The 16,762-nt window shown below is 48.8% G+C and overlaps 1 protein-coding gene across 1 annotated transcript; it reads right to left on the bottom strand.

Moving 5' to 3' along the window:
* Window positions 1–2,370: 2,370 nt before the first annotated feature.
* Window positions 2,371–13,829, bottom strand: LOC124673563 (UDP-glycosyltransferase 85A1-like). Its single transcript, XM_047209615.1, has 2 exons — window positions 13,307–13,829; window positions 2,371–3,332 (listed from the first exon to the last, which is right to left on the bottom strand). The coding sequence occupies exons 1-2, from the start codon at window positions 13,827–13,829 to the stop codon at window positions 2,371–2,373; spliced, it is 1,485 nt and encodes a 494-aa protein (XP_047065571.1).
* Window positions 13,830–16,762: the final 2,933 nt, after the last annotated feature.

Here is a 16,762-nt window from a genome sequence, read left to right as displayed (position 1 = left end):
CCGCCGCGTCTCCGGCGTCCACGGCCACGACCTCCCTCCACGCCACCTCGGCGCGGCCAACCAGCACCGACCCGCCGGTGCGCCCCATGATCTTCCTCCGCCTCCTACGCATCTCGAACACCACGCTCCTCGTGTCCACGAGCTCTCGCACGCACGCGGCCGAGCCGTCGCATGTCAGCGACGCCACGTCCCGCCACGAGACCACGTCGCCGACGTGGGCCTCGGCGATTTGGCTGTCGACCTGGATCGTCCTCCCACCGCCCGCCGGGACGTGGCACCGGAGGAAGAGCGCGCGAGCGTCACCGGTGCAGCCAAGGGCGCCCGTGACCTCGACCGAGCTGATCTCGCATTGGAGATGGCAAACGGCCTCGACACCAATACCCCATCCGCCATCCATGGTAGTTACACTTACACTCAGTAGTCAGTACTAGTACCTGGTGCATACATATGTGTATATAAGCAGGCACGCGTGGATGAGCATGTAACTTTAGTTAGTGCGTGATCGATCCGGCGAAGACTAATGGAATGTGTGTAGTGTCATACTGCCATGGTGCAGTAAACTTTATCTCTTGGAAACAGCAAGGGCCAGATGGCCTTCCATGCGCATGCTTCTCCTAGCTAGACTGCTAGTCTGCTACCTTCTCAGCTTGGCCTATCAGATGACCAAAGGTAAGCTGCAACCCCGACATAGGACGGAAAAGCTTGGCGAGCCAGTCACCAACCATTATTTTGGGGTACAGTGTGACTCAACATAGACATGGTCTGTTTCAGAGAAGTTTTGACTGAGAGGGGAATGTACAGTACCAGAATTCAAACTCCGGCAGGATTTCCATGCTTGACCAGGCCGAATGAGAGATGGGTCTCACAAGGCCCACTCTCACTGCTTGGGCCTTGAGGTAAAAAATGGCCTTGTAACCTTCATAGCCATATATTACCTAAAAAATAAAGCCATATATTCCTGAAATCTTGCACACTTTGACTGTTGATCTGCATCTGAAATTCTGGACATTTTCAGAGACTCAAAGTTCGTGGATGGTTTGAAGAGGCATGAAGTGGAAATACAGTAAGCTAGCACAATAACTACTTGACTGAATATGTCGATCTCTACTGCAGTTTCAGCATGCACATTGTCACTTAATTTGACTGCATAGTTTTGCACGAGTACATACAAACAACAGATGCTGCATACGACATGCACCAAAGAGGCGATGATTAACACCGTACCACGAGTACATTTTAATTTTATTCCTTTTGCACTCTGAACTAATTAAACTGAGAACACAGCAAAGCTGTCGCTTTTAGAAAAGAATAACCCAAAACATATTGGGCGACCGTACCCCAGCCTCCGCAGCGCGATGCTCTCTTGGCCGCCAGTTCTTGGACACGAAGGGTGATAAGGATCAGAAAAAACCATGGGAGTTGCAGGGGCCCAAATGCAAATTTCCCTCGCCACTTTCAGAAGTAGTCGCATTGAGGGTGCATTGAGGGTCTAAAAGCACCCTACTCATTTTGGACACCAAACGTATCCGTTTTGTTCTGTTTAGGTCGGGAGGAATAAGGTTGTCACCCCCCCCGCCCCCCCCCGCGCACTCCCCCAGCCCCTCTTTGGTCGTAGACTGGTACGCTGACTCAAGATGTCACCAACCAAGATGGACACCTTGGGGTAGAAAATAGGCCTTGTAACCTTCATAGCCATATATTCCTGAAATCTTGCTTTCGGATCTGAAATTCTCAACATGTTCAAAGACTCAAAGTTCGCGTATAACACATGTGTGGTCTAGAGAGGCATGAAATGGAAATACAGAAAGCCACCACGAGAATAGACTGAATATATCGACCTCGACTGCAGTTTCAGCGTCACACATGTTCACTTAATTTGACTGTATTTTAATTTTGCAGGAGTACTTACAAATTGCAGATGCATAAACGCGCATCAACGTGGCAAAGATTAATTCAACGAGTACATTTTAGTTTAATTCCTGGTGCACTCTGAACTCGAACTCAGAACTGAACAATGTCGAGTTTCAGAAAAGAAGAATGATTAGCTAACAATACATGCTTACAACTAACCTATAATTGATCTGTACTCCTAATTTATTGGTTTATTGAGAGAGGATGATTGAGTTTTTTGTGACTGCCGAGCAAACTATATATTGGAAAAGCTCAATCAACTTTTCTTACCTGAAGGAGCAAGTATCATTCTCGTCTAGGTAAAGATATTGACCCGATTTCAATATGAATGAAAGTTTATTGCAGTCCTTTACAACAAAGTTTGAAACGACAATTTCATGTCTATCACCCACGAATCCACGACCACGATGGTAGAAGGCGCACTCCGATCCCGGTCACAAACAACACACTGCCGGAACATTAACTAGCTAGAAGCCTAGAACTATGCGCGCGCAAGACCTCGTCGACGAACCTGTCGAGGTTTCGTTGCGACGACCCGCCTGCCGCGACCGCGCTCGCGGCCTTCTCCTTCCACTCCGCCGCTTTCCTCCTCATTGCCGCAGCCTTCTCCCCGTCGCCCATCAGCTCCCTCACGGCGGCCTCCACCTCTGCCTGGCCGGCTTCTCGCGACAACTCGACGCCCACACCCCACTCGTCGCACGCGTAGCGGCAGTTGGTCACCTGCTCCGAGAAGAAGGGCCAGCACAGCATCGGCACGCCGGCGCGCAGGCTCTCCACCGTCGAGTTCCAACCGCAGTGGCTCAGGAACCCACCCGTCGCGCGGTGGCCCAGCACCGCCTCCTGGTCACACCACCCCACCATCAGGCCCCGCCCCGCAACCTCCTCCGCGAACCCCTCCGGCACCGGTAGCATGTCGACGCCGTCCCGCACCATGTCGGGCCGGACGACCCACAAGAACGGGCTGCCGGCGGCGGCCAGCCCGCGCGCAAACTCCACCATCTGCTCCCTCGTCACCACTGTGATGCTCCCGAAGTTGACGTACACCACGGAGCCGTCCGCCGGCTGCGCGTCCAGCCACGCGACGCACCGGTCGTCCTCCTTCCACAGACTCGAGGTAAGCGACGGGAGGTAAGACGGAGGCGACACCTCCGGGCCGAGTGGGCCAATGGTGAAGGTGTTGGGCAGGCGCGCGCGGATGGCATCCAACGCGACGCGCTCGAGGTCGTCGAAGGTGTTGAGGAGGATGCCGTCGGCGGCGGGCGCGTCCAGCTCGCACTGCTTGATGTTGATGGTGAGCATTGTGTCGTCAGCTTCCGTGGTGCGGATGAACGTCGGGAGGTCGCGGAGGCGGACGTTGCTGATCATGCCGGCAATCCAGTCCAGGGGCGTGTCTAGGTACCCGTTGGTGAAGCAACTCTCGTCTGCGTGTGCACGTACGTTTGAATCAGTTCCAGTTACTTAACAGTGCAAATGAGAACGCATACAACAATATGAACAGTGCATCCACGTTTCATATATATCGATTGGAGGAAAGTGAACATGTATGCATATTTCAATTTATCATAAATCTTTTGTTTGGTTTGAGATATGGATATGTAAGCTCTTATGTCATTATTCATGCATATGGTACAATGCATGCTCTCGAATCGATCACTCTCTCCCATCCACTAATCCACCTATTTAATTCTCATTCTAAAATTAAAAGGGCCTATATCAGAGTAATTATCAAAATAACATTACGTTTTAACCAGTGTTTTTATTTCGACAATTAAAAGAAATCCAAAATTAACAAAATTCAAGATCTAAATTCCGAAACAAATATTATGATTCACAATAAACCCAATGAAACAAAATTCAAATAGTCCGCATAGCGTTTCTAATATAAGTTCCATGGAGAATGGATACTACGTGGGGACGGCTGCCTGTGTGGCGAGACAACACATGTGAAGGAGTGGAATGCTCCGCATGGTTACCACGCGGCGACCGTGTGGCGGCCATGGTTGTATGTGCATCCTCGTCCAGCAATCGTCTGGCAGGCGCGTGCAAATGGCTATTGTTACATGTTCATGCCACCTCGTGAACGTCCTGTATGCCTCGTCAACTGGCGATTGTCCCATGTTCATGCCTACTCAGCACTGGTTCTGCATGAATGGACAAGCGTCGGTTGTTGCTTTTGGCCGGCTTCTGTATTTCCCGGGTATAGCCACCGTTCGGCTGCGTACTCATATTTTCCTACAGAGATGTTTTCAAATTTTGCCATGATTTTGGTACAGTTTTGGCCCATCACGAAATAAAGTTCTTCAACGATGCTATAATAGCCCAAAAAAAATCTACCTAGGTGAGGGTTATGCTGAAATGAACGAATTAATGCGATTTATCATTTTAGTGACATCCAACGGTGGTGCTGGTGGTGGTGGTGGGGGGGGGGGGGGGGGTTAAGTGAAGGTTTGTATTACGATGGGTTGTGCCCAAATGGTGACATATCAGATGTGTTTTCTGTCCCTCCCAAAATCCTTCTTCAATGTGTGGGTCGCAATGATGTTGTGTGTGAGCAGGCCGCTGGTACATGGGGCATGATCCTTATGTACCATAGAGAATGTAAATATAGCATGGACCATCTGTCCAGCCGGCGTTGTCTTGGCAGGACCGCCGCATGGGCCACATCCATGGAGCATATCTCGGACTTCAGCCGTGCTTATCCCCACGGCACGGTCATACTAACCACCGGTAAGTAGATGTTGCGGGCCACCGCTAGGCACTGATACGTCAAAAATATATCTATGTATTTTCGAGTTTGTAATGATAATACCCATATTATTTGCCTAATTTGTTCTATTTCCCTACAGTTTTATGTATTTATGGGATTTTCCATGAAAACTTATTATTTTAGCATCTAATGGTAAAAACAGTCGAAGACGGAGTGCATGAGACAAAAGAGGGGAGTCAGAGGGTCCATGGTGTGTCTGCTCTACCATGAAGCATCGTGGTGGGTCCACTCCCCCTTGATCATCCGATCTTGCTGAATCTTGCACCCCTGTGTCTGTCTTGACCTAATACCATCTACATATACCTCCTTCGTTTTTTCATAACACCAGAGAGGGTGATAAGAGGCGAAACAACAAAACTGAGAAATAGAAGGTCGCCAACAGAGTAGATGCATAATATTAAAAAGTTCTTGTATGCTTGTTTTCTGACCAAACTTGTAAGTTAGGGCATGTGTGAGTAAATATTTGTATTAGTTGGAGAAGAACTTGTGGTGTGTCCTGGATAGTGACAATTTATCTTGTCATTTATCTTAAAGCAACACTATTTTTATTACTTCATTGTAAGTGTTCCTTGGTGTTTCCCTCCCCCATATGCTACTAGTAGGATGTGTTGTGTCATTCTCAATATTATGCCCATATGAATGTGTATGGGTTCTAAACAAACATAAAACTTGATTGTGCTAGAACTTGTCATATTTGTGCTTACTTTGTGCCATATGGTTTGAGAGATACAGAGGGGTCAAATAAACACATGAGCCATAGTCCATTTTCCAACATAAGAAATGACTTTCACCTCACTTTTTTTTGAAATTTAAAATTTCATTTTAATTAATCTAAAAGCATGGAACACTTTGATTACTATTCTTTATAAACCTCTTACGACTGTTGTATGTGACAACTACTACGATGGAGTTGGAGACAACGAGGTGAGTTTCTATGCTTTGAGTGGGTTGCTTGATGAGAATAAATATAAATGCCAACTTTCTTGTGTTCGATATTAACCATCGAGTCATTTTTCCGATGAAGACATTGCTTGCTGCAGCACTCTACGTTTAGAGTCTCGTCAAATTGGTTGAAAGTTGAAACACACAGTTTGTTACCATAAGGCAAACACACATGTACCATGTGTCGGTGCTTCAGGTGATGGTTTGTATCGATCATTGTCCACCTTGAACATAGGTTTGAGTATTACTTTTCCCACTATCTCACAACATCACACGAGACTTACACACACACTTTGGACCTTGCAATGTGTTGTCAAGCGAAGGCGCATCTATAAAACACAGCATCCCGTACAAGATTGTGTCATGTTCACGCCCTGTTCTAACATCTCTACTGTCATGATATTCTTCCAAGTGGCCTCCTCAACGGCTCTCCTCTATTTATATGGAATCTTCTCATTCACATTATTCATATCCCTAGAGTCGCCCCACCTCGTGAGACCCAAAAACACACATCACCCATTCTTGAGCAAAGACCATGGACCACCGAGGAGTCGTTTGCCACCCAATCGGCCAGGCAAGCGGGGAAAGGCGCCCCACCTCAGAAGGTTGGGTACATCACGGGCTTCTGCAGCTGATCATATTTTCTATCACAAAATGTAACACATTGCATACCTCTGCAACTTGTTGCGTATGAAGCTTATCGTGTTTGCATAGGCTCTTATTCTATCATGTGTTCCTCCATACGTTTTTTTTTCAAACGACGCGTTCTCTGTTCGCTGTCCTTGCTTCGACGCGATTGATGTGGTATTCTTTTGGCTCATGGATCTACTAAGGGGATTCCTTTGGACCCACACATTTTGCATTTCAACGAAGTGCACGACGCCTGTATCATTTAGCCATTTTCCTGAGTGATTCAGCTTGACAAAATGTATGCCAGGCATGCGGGCAACAAAATATACCTATAAGGATATGTCCCCTAAAATAGTGTGTAATCATACGGTTTACTGTCCTTTATTAAGAACGTGCATTTCAACCATCTTGTTAAACGATATTCTTAACCACCTCGTGCCAGGGCGCATAATGGGTATAATATATCTTCAGTTTGGTGAAATTTATAGTGAGATTACATAATGTCAGGATTTCTTGGTGGCATGTAGCATTTGCAGCCTAAAAGTCAATTTTGATTGGAATGTTTTTGTCGGCTAATTAATTGGTAACAAATGTGTAACACTAGGGTGTTGATGTGTATAAAGTAGATTGCCTAGCTCTTTCCATCAGTTCGGACTTTTGGTTCAAGTGGCTAGTGCATGAAACTTAACATGGTATCAGTGCCCCAGGTCTCGAGTTCAAATCCTGACTTTTGCAATTTATTGTAAAAAATCCCCGCAGCCTCCTGCCGTGTGTATCCTGTGCTAGTGCATGAAGCTTAGCATAGGGCACATCCTAAGGGTGCATTTGGAAGCATGTGCGAGGGCCAACAGGGTTGTTCCATGTGTTAGGAAAGTATCCTTGCTAAATAAATGTGCATCGATTGTGTCAATTATATAAGGCACAAATCGGTATAGAAGCCAATGAGTTAACCACACCGTTCACCCATGACGTCATGATTGAATCAATCACAGTAATCATGGTGTGCCCCTTATCAAAAGCATCGATGATACCGTTGCACCTTTTCACATATATAAACACATAACCGATGGGAGAACACCCATCACTTCCACCACACGAATAAATACATGGTATCAGAGAGGGTAGTCTCACGATGCCGATCCTAGATTCTTCCACCACTTCCGCATCGCACCGCTCCAGGGAGATTAATCTTCTCTCCCCGGGGCGGTACCCAGACTCGATCAAACATCATATTGGTTTAGTAGATTAGATCAATTTGAAAATTCCTAAGTTTCTATTGGATAAACTAAGCCAAATAAATCTCTAAATCTCCACGGACCTTATGCCCCAACGAAAATAAGATGCACACGCATACACCATGGTCACGTGGCGAGGGAAAGATCAGCACCACGGAACGATCCATCATCGCCAAATCGTTCTCGCACTCTAAGATGATCCGATCTGGCGGGCCATGCATGCAGAGTTCTACATCGACGATCTATGTCATGTAGCACTACTCCTCAACTCCACGATACGTGGGACACGCCACTTCCTGCAGCGACCTGGCGATGCGACTACGACACGCTGCCATGACCAGGCCACCTGGGAGGCGGGGACACCTGCGCATGACCTCGAAGGACCGGGAAGGCACAACCCAATCCTCGGAATTCACGGAACATCGCCTCCTGAAGGCTCGGAAGATGATTTCCACAAGCCCTTTTCCGATCCTTCCCCTCCCACGTCCACTACTCTCTTCTGGGACAGCCTAGTCAGAGGTCGGGTCAATCCCGAGCCCTTCTCGTTGGAATAGCCTGTCGGAGATGGCAAAGGAGAGATGCCGGAGTAGGTGTACATTGTAGTATTAGGTGTTATGCTAGGTGCTGGTGTGATGTCATAGTTTGGCATGATGTCATTGTCTGGTGCGGTGCCGAGAGGTGGCAGCTAAGTCTCTTGGCCGGGATCTGCAGCCTTCTGGCCATCTTCCTCTTCGACGTGGTGCTCCTCCGGTCAGAGCCGAAGGCTTGCAGGAGGTGGGAGGCTAGATCGTGCACATACAAAGGGCCATTATCCTTGGCTTTGGGTGCCAACCATGGGAGCTGGAGGCTTTTCTTCTTCACTCGTCATGGTGATGAGGTAGAAGAGAAATTTCCTGCGCTGGCTGGAGGGTGGCCACGCAAGTAGTAGGGGAGTGATGAAGCTGCTCCTGGGAGCACATCCACGGCGACCTTATCTTGGTAATCGCTCAACAAGGTCGAAGGGCGATATCTCCCACCCTCTTCGTCGGTGGCGGTTCTTCCCATCGGGGATTGCAAATCAACAACTACCTTCAGGCTACTTGCCAAGGCAGGAGCCCCTCTGCATGTTGCTCGGCTCCCAGCCGCTCGCCCCAAGCTTGGACTGGTTTGTACTTTTCTTTTTCTTGGTAGTTATTCCTGTAATTGTGGCTCCACCACTGAATAAATGCTTCTAGGCCCCTCTGGAACCTACCGCTGTTTAAAAAAAAGACTCGGAAGATCCACGCGACAACTTCAGGCTGGAGCATCTTCTACTATGTGCGTGCACTAGCCCATGAGCATCCACGATTTGTTTTTGTGTTGCATGCAGGAGAAGCAAGCTGGGTCACGCTTCTCATCTACACAGAGATTTCAGTCCACAATCGTCCAAGGCTGCAAGTGCTCCATGCCTACATGTACGTGCTCATCTCATCCAGTACATCCCGATCTGGACGACCGGGAGCAGCGCCGGCCGCGACTACTACATCAACCACGCGCGCACGCGCATCACGAGGTGCGCGCCATGGAACGCTCACATGGAACTTCATGGACCCATACATCGTTCCCCGTGACGACAACATCGACCACGAGAGTACAACATCCCGCGCCGGGCGGTCACCGAGCCAATATAGCGATCTTCACCGACACTGCACCGAGCCGCCCTACAATGAGCCAAACCACGACACAAGTTGTATGACTACATCGTGCAGCGAGCTAAGATCTCCGTCGGGCACATGCATGCGAAGCAGCATTAATATCATCCACACGCAGGCTCGTGTGGAGCACTACTTCGCCAACTTCTTCGATGCAGCATGGCATCGTCATCATCGTCGCGAGAAGGGAGACCTTCAAGCGAGATATCATCGCCGACATGCATCCTGCTTTGACATCACCCACACATCATCACCAAAGTCGACATGACTCATGGGCATGGTCTTTATCAACAAAACCACCTCGTCAACACGTCACCGCTGCTACATCATCCACTAGAATGGGCACACACCATGTAAGGCGACACAATATCGACGACGCCATCGACAACGTTCGATGTAGAGCAACTACATCACGAAAATGGTGAATGGAACCTGGGTACGCGCGCACCCGTTTACGAAAATTCAAAAAAAATACTATGTAAAAGTTTCCAAAAAATGTGAAGTAAATTTTTGCATGTAGATATTATGTTGGTACTTACTCATGTGTGTTTTCACGGAAAAATACCATTGTGTGTGACCTACACAAAAATGACAAAATGCAAATTACTATTTCTGTGAATAGTACAAATTCCTGTTCACTATTCTCATTTGGACATTTTGTCATTTTTATACAGGCCACACACAATGGTATTTTTTCGTGAAAACTCACACGAGTAAATATCAACATAATATGTACATGCAAAATTTTACTTCACATTTTTTGGAAACTTTTAAATAGCATTTTTTTAAACTTTTCGTAAACGGGCGCGCGCGTACCCAGGTTCCAATCCTCCGGGTCGAACTACATCAACACTACAATCACACACACGGTTCTGGCAAAACTGTTGTGGGCTCAGTGGTTTCCTCCAGTCTGGCAAAATTGGTGGTCTCACCTACAACTGCATCCTCTGGCATCTGCAAGATGCTCGACCCTTTAACATCCGCAAGGTGCCTCTTCCACGACCGCAGCTCCGTCCAAAAAAGAACCATGCAATTCTTGCACCTCCGGCGATTGCAGCTACACTGACTACAGCGAGTACTACATCAACCATGACTACCTCGACCGCAGCTAGTACGTCACCGCTACCTCGACGTCGACATCAGGATACATCTACAACGACACATCGGCAACAACTTTAGTCCACATTGTGTGCGTCATCACTTGCATCAATAACACTACCGATGTGACTGCAGGGAGAAAAGATAAAAGACACGAAAGGCACCGGAAAGGGACGCAACTTAGATGAGTTTAAATTAAGGAGAAATGTTAGGAAAGTATCATTGACAAATAAATGTGCATCGATTGTGTCAATCGTAGCAGGCACAAATTGATATAGAAGGCATCACTGAGCAATGATTGTTGGCTGACTAGTGCTCCTTCGGGGGAGACCCTAGATTCTGGTCTTTCAGACCGGACGATGGTGGCACTCCAGTGTCGTTTTTTCTCCTGGGAGCATCGTTTGTGGAGCAGCGCTGGATGTTAGAGGCTGAAGGAGGAGATGTCAAGTCATGCTTAGTTGACAGGTGTGATGCTTAGTCATGCTTGTTAGCCAGGTGCTACACACGATGAATCTTCCATGGTGGCATCAACAACATGTATGGTAAGGGCTATGCTGATCTTTGCCCTGAAGATGGATCAGCGGTTCAATGGTGGTGACGGCTTCTGAAGCGAGGGCATAAGGCGCTCATCAAGGTTCTACTAAACCGGTTATGAGCTCCTGTTTTCGCCATAGGGTGCTCAGGGATGCCCCCCGGTTTTTAGTTGGTGCGGTGTTTGTTTCTGTTCTTAGGGCAGAGGCCCTGACGATATGTTAATTCACCCATTATCGGGTTTGTAGGTGTTGAGTAGTGGCTTCGCGTTTTGTAATGTATACTCTTGACATTTACTTGTTGAATAAATTCTAAATAAAAGTCGTATGCATCGCTTTGATGCAGAGGCTGGGGCTTCGTTCCCCTTGTCGAAAAAAAATCGATATAGAAGGAAATGAGTTAACCACACCGATCACGTCATGACTAAGTCAATCAGGTGATCATGGCGCCCCCCTTACCAAAACCATCAATGTTACCATTGTATATTTACACCTATATAAACATGTAACCGATAGGAGAACAACCATCGTTTCCACCACACGAAAACTTACACCATTCAATTTCTCCGTAATTGATTTCTTGTACAAATCCCTAGGCCATGCGAACATTCTTCGGTAAACCGTTCTGGTGCCGCAATGGAAATGGACAACGAGTAATCGGAAATGGAAATTCATAGGTTGTAATCGGAAATTGATAGCTTTCTGGCGCCATTGTTGGAAAAGTATACCAAACTATAGATCTATTTTGATTTGCTTTACGCTTTGGTTATCTTGATTTTTTTTGTCTCCATATTTTTTTCATCTTCTTATTACTTATTTATTTATTCTTGCTATTATGGCTGCCAGTTCTAGTAACGTTCCTTCGCCTTTGGAGGACGGCAGTGACTGGATTACGGCGTCCTCACTTTGAAGTAGTATGATGAAGACTAGCCACAATGGGAGTATTATAAGTAGTATCATGCATGCCATGTTGGCAAAAATCTGATGTGGCACACCAATTAATGAGGTGAGAGATGAAAGTGGTACTATCATAATATGATACTACCTTATCATAGCACGTAAAACTAGAAAACTTAATGGCAAACACATCATGTACACACATTTGCATTGAGATTCTACAAAACATTAAATATGATGATACTATGCTATTATATTATGATACTATGCATTGTGGGGTTAGTATCATAAACTAGTATCATGTGCATGATACTAGTGTATGATACTTCCCATTGTGACTAGTCGAATAAACTTTGCAGGCTTCTTTTGGTTTAGAATTAATGACAGACATGATAGGTCTCCTGTTAAATTTACTAAGGCTATCCTTATCACTTTTTACATTGGCATGACTGGTTGGTTTACATTGGCATGACTGGTTGGTTTAGATGCATGTTAGGTGCCTTCCTTGGAGGCATTTTTTTGGGGGAGCTTGTCCTGCGCATGTCAGCAACACTATAAAAAGCTTAGTTGGTACTCCGCATAAACGTAGGAAAAGAGGATGAAGTTGTGAGACATTTGTAGAAGTTTGTGAAAAAATAGTGCTATTTCACTTAAGTTGCCTAGCTATGAGAAATCAGATCCCCTCAGATCTTCTTTTCATGGAAAGCTGGATAGATTAAATAATACTAAATTTGTTCGAGTAAGATTGCTACCGTGGAAGATCTTACGAAGAGGAAGTATCAAACTAGTCTCGTCAACTAAAGAATCGGCTATCAGCTGGCTAGCACGTTCAAAGTAGATACATTTCAGCACACTTGCCATTATTTTACGAAGGGCGAGGTTTTGGGTGTGAAATATAATATGTTATCATCTTATGCATTTATATATTTCTTGATCCGAAGCAAACAATTTGACTTAGATGTCACTGTTAATAGTGGCGACGAAAGAGAGGATGTTCTGAGCAGGTGGTCACTGCACACCTCTCGTCTAGGAAGTTGGCAGGTGCATCAAGATCCACGCTTTTCACATATAAATAACTTCTCTTTTTGGTATCTCTCACACCATATAGTATTTGAACTTGAAACTTTGCACTTCATTAAAAAAATTGATATAGAGCATAGGAAAAATAATTCAGGATTTTTACGGCATTAGAGTTATATATGTCTCAAGAATTTGTTTTGAATTTCAAATATTCGAAAATTTCAAATTGCTAAATAAAATTCTAGTTGTACTGTATCAGTGACTGCAGATTTTCATATCCATGCTTTGTGTAGTTTCTAAGATACATAAAAGACAAACAAGACCACCTTGTCAACTACAATTTTTCCACCACAAAAACTTTGATTGGCTAGGTATGAATATCCAATGAAAATCATTGAAATGTCGTTTTGTTTGGGATTTGCGCTCGATGAGCACCGGCGATGACTGGAATTAGGTGCGGGTGAAAATAATTAAGCATCTCGATCCACCAGATAGGTTTTTTTTAAAAAAAAATTCCTATGACTTTTCTAAAGTGGATGTGAGTGATACCTTTGCTACATGCCGATGGCTACAGATTAGAACAGGTGATAAAAATCATCAGCGTACCTTTGAATGGGACGTAGCCTCTCTTCACGAGCTGATCGAAGTTGAGGTAGCCCAAGAATCCGCACGCGCTGGGGGTGAAGAAGAGGTAGGCGGAGAGCCCCATCTCCTTGGCCACGTGCACAGCGAACCCCATGGCGCCGTCGGCAACGACGCAGGTTACCGGCGGGACGCCCTCCGTGCGGCCGAGCCGCTGGACGAGCTCCCTGACGTGGCCTGGGCACGCCCGCCGCGTGGCCTCGCAGAGCGCCCAGATGTCCTGCGTGGCGTCGAGCTCGGCACGAGGGAGCCCGTCGGGGATCGTCTCGAACCGGAGGCCGTCGGCGGCGGCGCCCGCGATGGCGCCGGGCCCGCGGGACCGGAGGAGGCGGCCGTGGTTGTGCTCGGTGTGGACGAAGGTGACGTAGAAGCCACGCGCGTGCAGGGCCTTGGCCAGCCGAAGGAACGGGTTCACGTGGCCCTGCGCCGGGTAGGGGATCAGCAGGACGTGCGGCGTTGGGGTCGCCGGCTGCGACGAGGGCGCCATCTCTATGGTCTTGCTTGCTCTCCTATATGCTTTGGTTCGGTCAGGTGTAGCGTAGGCCTGTGTGTGTGGGTCGTCGATAGGACTGGATTTGACTTGGAATTTAAGGAGCTCACAAGTTTTTTTTAGATCAAAGGCCAAAGGCCCGACGTTAAATTAATAACGCCCTCAACGGCGACAAGGTACAAGGAGCTGAACCCAGCTTACAACACACACCCACACACCCACACGAGCTGCCAAAAGGCTAAAACCGGAACCTCGAACGACAATCACGACCCTTACGAAGCCTACGAAGACTCGGAGAAGACACCGGACAGCAACAGTGTCGGGCCGGGGCTCACCCAAGGGAGAGCCATCGAACACGCACGCCGTCAACAGAACTCCCCGCCGCGGGCAGCGCCACCAGTGACCGACCACCACTGTGCATCGACCACCACCGTTCGAACCCCAACAAGCAGCACCCAGGAAACTCGACGAAGGAGGGGACGGCGCAAGCCTTGCCGATGGTCGCCAAGCAAAGAGCCAACATCATCCGCAGAAACACAGTGAGCTCCAAGGCGGCGTCTTCAAGAAGAACACGACACGAGAGCGCCGTCACCACCCGATCCGCGGATCTTAGGTTTTCACCCGAAGCACAAAGGTCGACGAATACCGCGCCTCTGCCACACCACCAACGGAGAGCCGCGAACTGTGAGCTCCAAGGCGGTGTCTTCAAGAAGAACACGACACAAGAGCATCGCCACCGCCCGATCCTCGGATCTTAGGTTTTCACCCGAAGCACGAGGAGGATCAAGGTTACCGCGACGGCGCCTTCAAGAAGGACACGACGTCCGCAGACGCCGACACCGCGGCCCCAGGGAGGGCGAGGGTTTCCCCTCGGTAGACCTCAACACCTCCAGCACAGGGAACGGGCCACCGCCCTAACGGCACCCGCGCCACTGCCACAGAACACTGCTCGCCGAGAACCACGCCGCCCTCATGACCGTGGCACCGACCAGCTCCTGAGCTCCTGGCTCGCCCGCCAACCAGTGAAGCTCCCACCTTTCTAGGGCCGCCGCCCCGGCGTCCAAACTCTTCCTGCTGCGAGACCGGAGAAGACAAGCACCACATCGCGAGGGGAAGGAGCTGCAAACCGACAGCCCCCGTGACTGCCGGGCACGCCAAATCTGGAGACGGAATGAGCCAAAGCCCGGGGCCCCTACCCTGGCCCGCAAGCGCGGCGGCCAGAGAGCCCAACTAACCAGATCCGGAACGCCGCATCGCCGCCGCACCGCCGCCACACCGGGAGGGCACCACCAGCCAGATCGGCAACCAGCAGCCCCCAAGGCTGCGGGTGCCCACAGATCTAGGGCGGAGGTGGATGGGGTCGAATGGGGCGCGGGCCCCTGCCTTGGCCCGACTCGAGGTGGCCAGATCGAGATCTGGGCCACATAACCCAGCACCTCGCCGTGATCCTCCGTGATGGAGTGGGCGAACGTAGCCGCCGGCCGCGCCCTGCCGCCCCTAGCCTCGTCCGCGGCGCCCACGACCTCCACCTTCCTGCAGCACCTCTGAGCTCGCGCCGCCCGCCTCAGGCCGCGCCGGTGAACCGTCGCCGCCGCGGGCACGCCGGTACCACGTAGACGCCACGCTGTTGCAGCGCAACCTCGCCGCCGCGCCCTACCAGCACGGCGCCCTCACCGGCCGCGAAGACCCGCGCCGCCGCCACCGCGCGAGGGAGCAGAGGAGCCCCGCCGCCGCCGACGCCGCGCGGGCTTTGCCCGGCGACGCCCTCAGGCGGCGGCGAGGAGGAGGGGGAAGGGTGGGGAGGGGTGATGCGTGTAGTTGACACGTCCGTTGGGAACCCCAAGAGGAAGGTGTGATGCGCACAGCGGCAAGTTTCCCTCAGTAAGAAACCAAGGTTTAATCGAACCAGTAGGAGTCAAGAAGCACGTTGAAGGTTGATGGCGGCGGGATGTAGTGCGGCGCAACACCGGAGATTCCGGCGCCAACGTGGAACCTGCACAACACAACCAAAGTACTTTGCCCCAACGAAACAGTGAGGTTGTCAATCTCACCGGCTTGCTCGTAACAAAGGATTAACCGTATTGTGTGGAAGATGATTGTTTGCAGAGAAAACAAGTAAAAACAAGTATTGCAGCAGATTTGTATTTCAAGTATAAAAGAATGGACCGGGGTCCACAGTTCACTAGAGGTGTCTCTCCCATAAGATAAAAGCATGTTGGGTGAACAAATTACAGTCGGGCAATTGACAAATAGAGAGGGCATAACAATGCACATACATGACATGATAAGTATAGTGAGATTTAATTGGGCATTACGACAAAGTACATAGACCGCCATCCAACCGCATCTATGCCTAAAAAGTCCACCTTCGAGGTTATCATCCGAACCCCTCCAAGTATTAAGTTGCTAACAACAGACAATTGCATTAAGTATGGTGCGTAATGTAATCAACAACTACATCCTCGGACATAGCGCCAATGTTTTATCCCTAGTGGCAACAGCACAACACAACCTTAGAACTTTCCGTCACTCGTCCTGGTGTCAATGCGGGCATGAACCCACTATCGAGCATAAATACTCCCTCTTGGAGTTAAAAGCAAAAACTTGGCCAGAGCCTCTACTAGTAACGGAGAGCATGCAAGATCATAAACAACACATATGTAATAACTTGATAATTAACATGAAATAGTATTCTCTATCCATCGGATCCCGACAAACACAACATAGAGTATTACAGATAGATGATCTTGATCATGTTAGGCAGCTCACAAGATCCAACAATGAAGCACAATGAGGAGAAGACAACCATCTAGCTACTGCTATGGACCCATAGTCCAGGGGTGAACTACTCACTCATCACTCCGGAGGCGACCATGGCGGTGTAGAGTCCTCCGGGAGATGAATCCCCTCTCCGGCAGGGTGCCGGAGGA

This window comes from Lolium rigidum, chromosome 7 (genome assembly GCF_022539505.1).
Source record: "Lolium rigidum isolate FL_2022 chromosome 7, APGP_CSIRO_Lrig_0.1, whole genome shotgun sequence".
Taxonomy (NCBI): domain Eukaryota; kingdom Viridiplantae; phylum Streptophyta; class Magnoliopsida; order Poales; family Poaceae; genus Lolium; species Lolium rigidum.
Note: the sequence above shows the minus strand (reverse complement) of the source record. Positions and strands in the feature narration are given on the sequence as shown.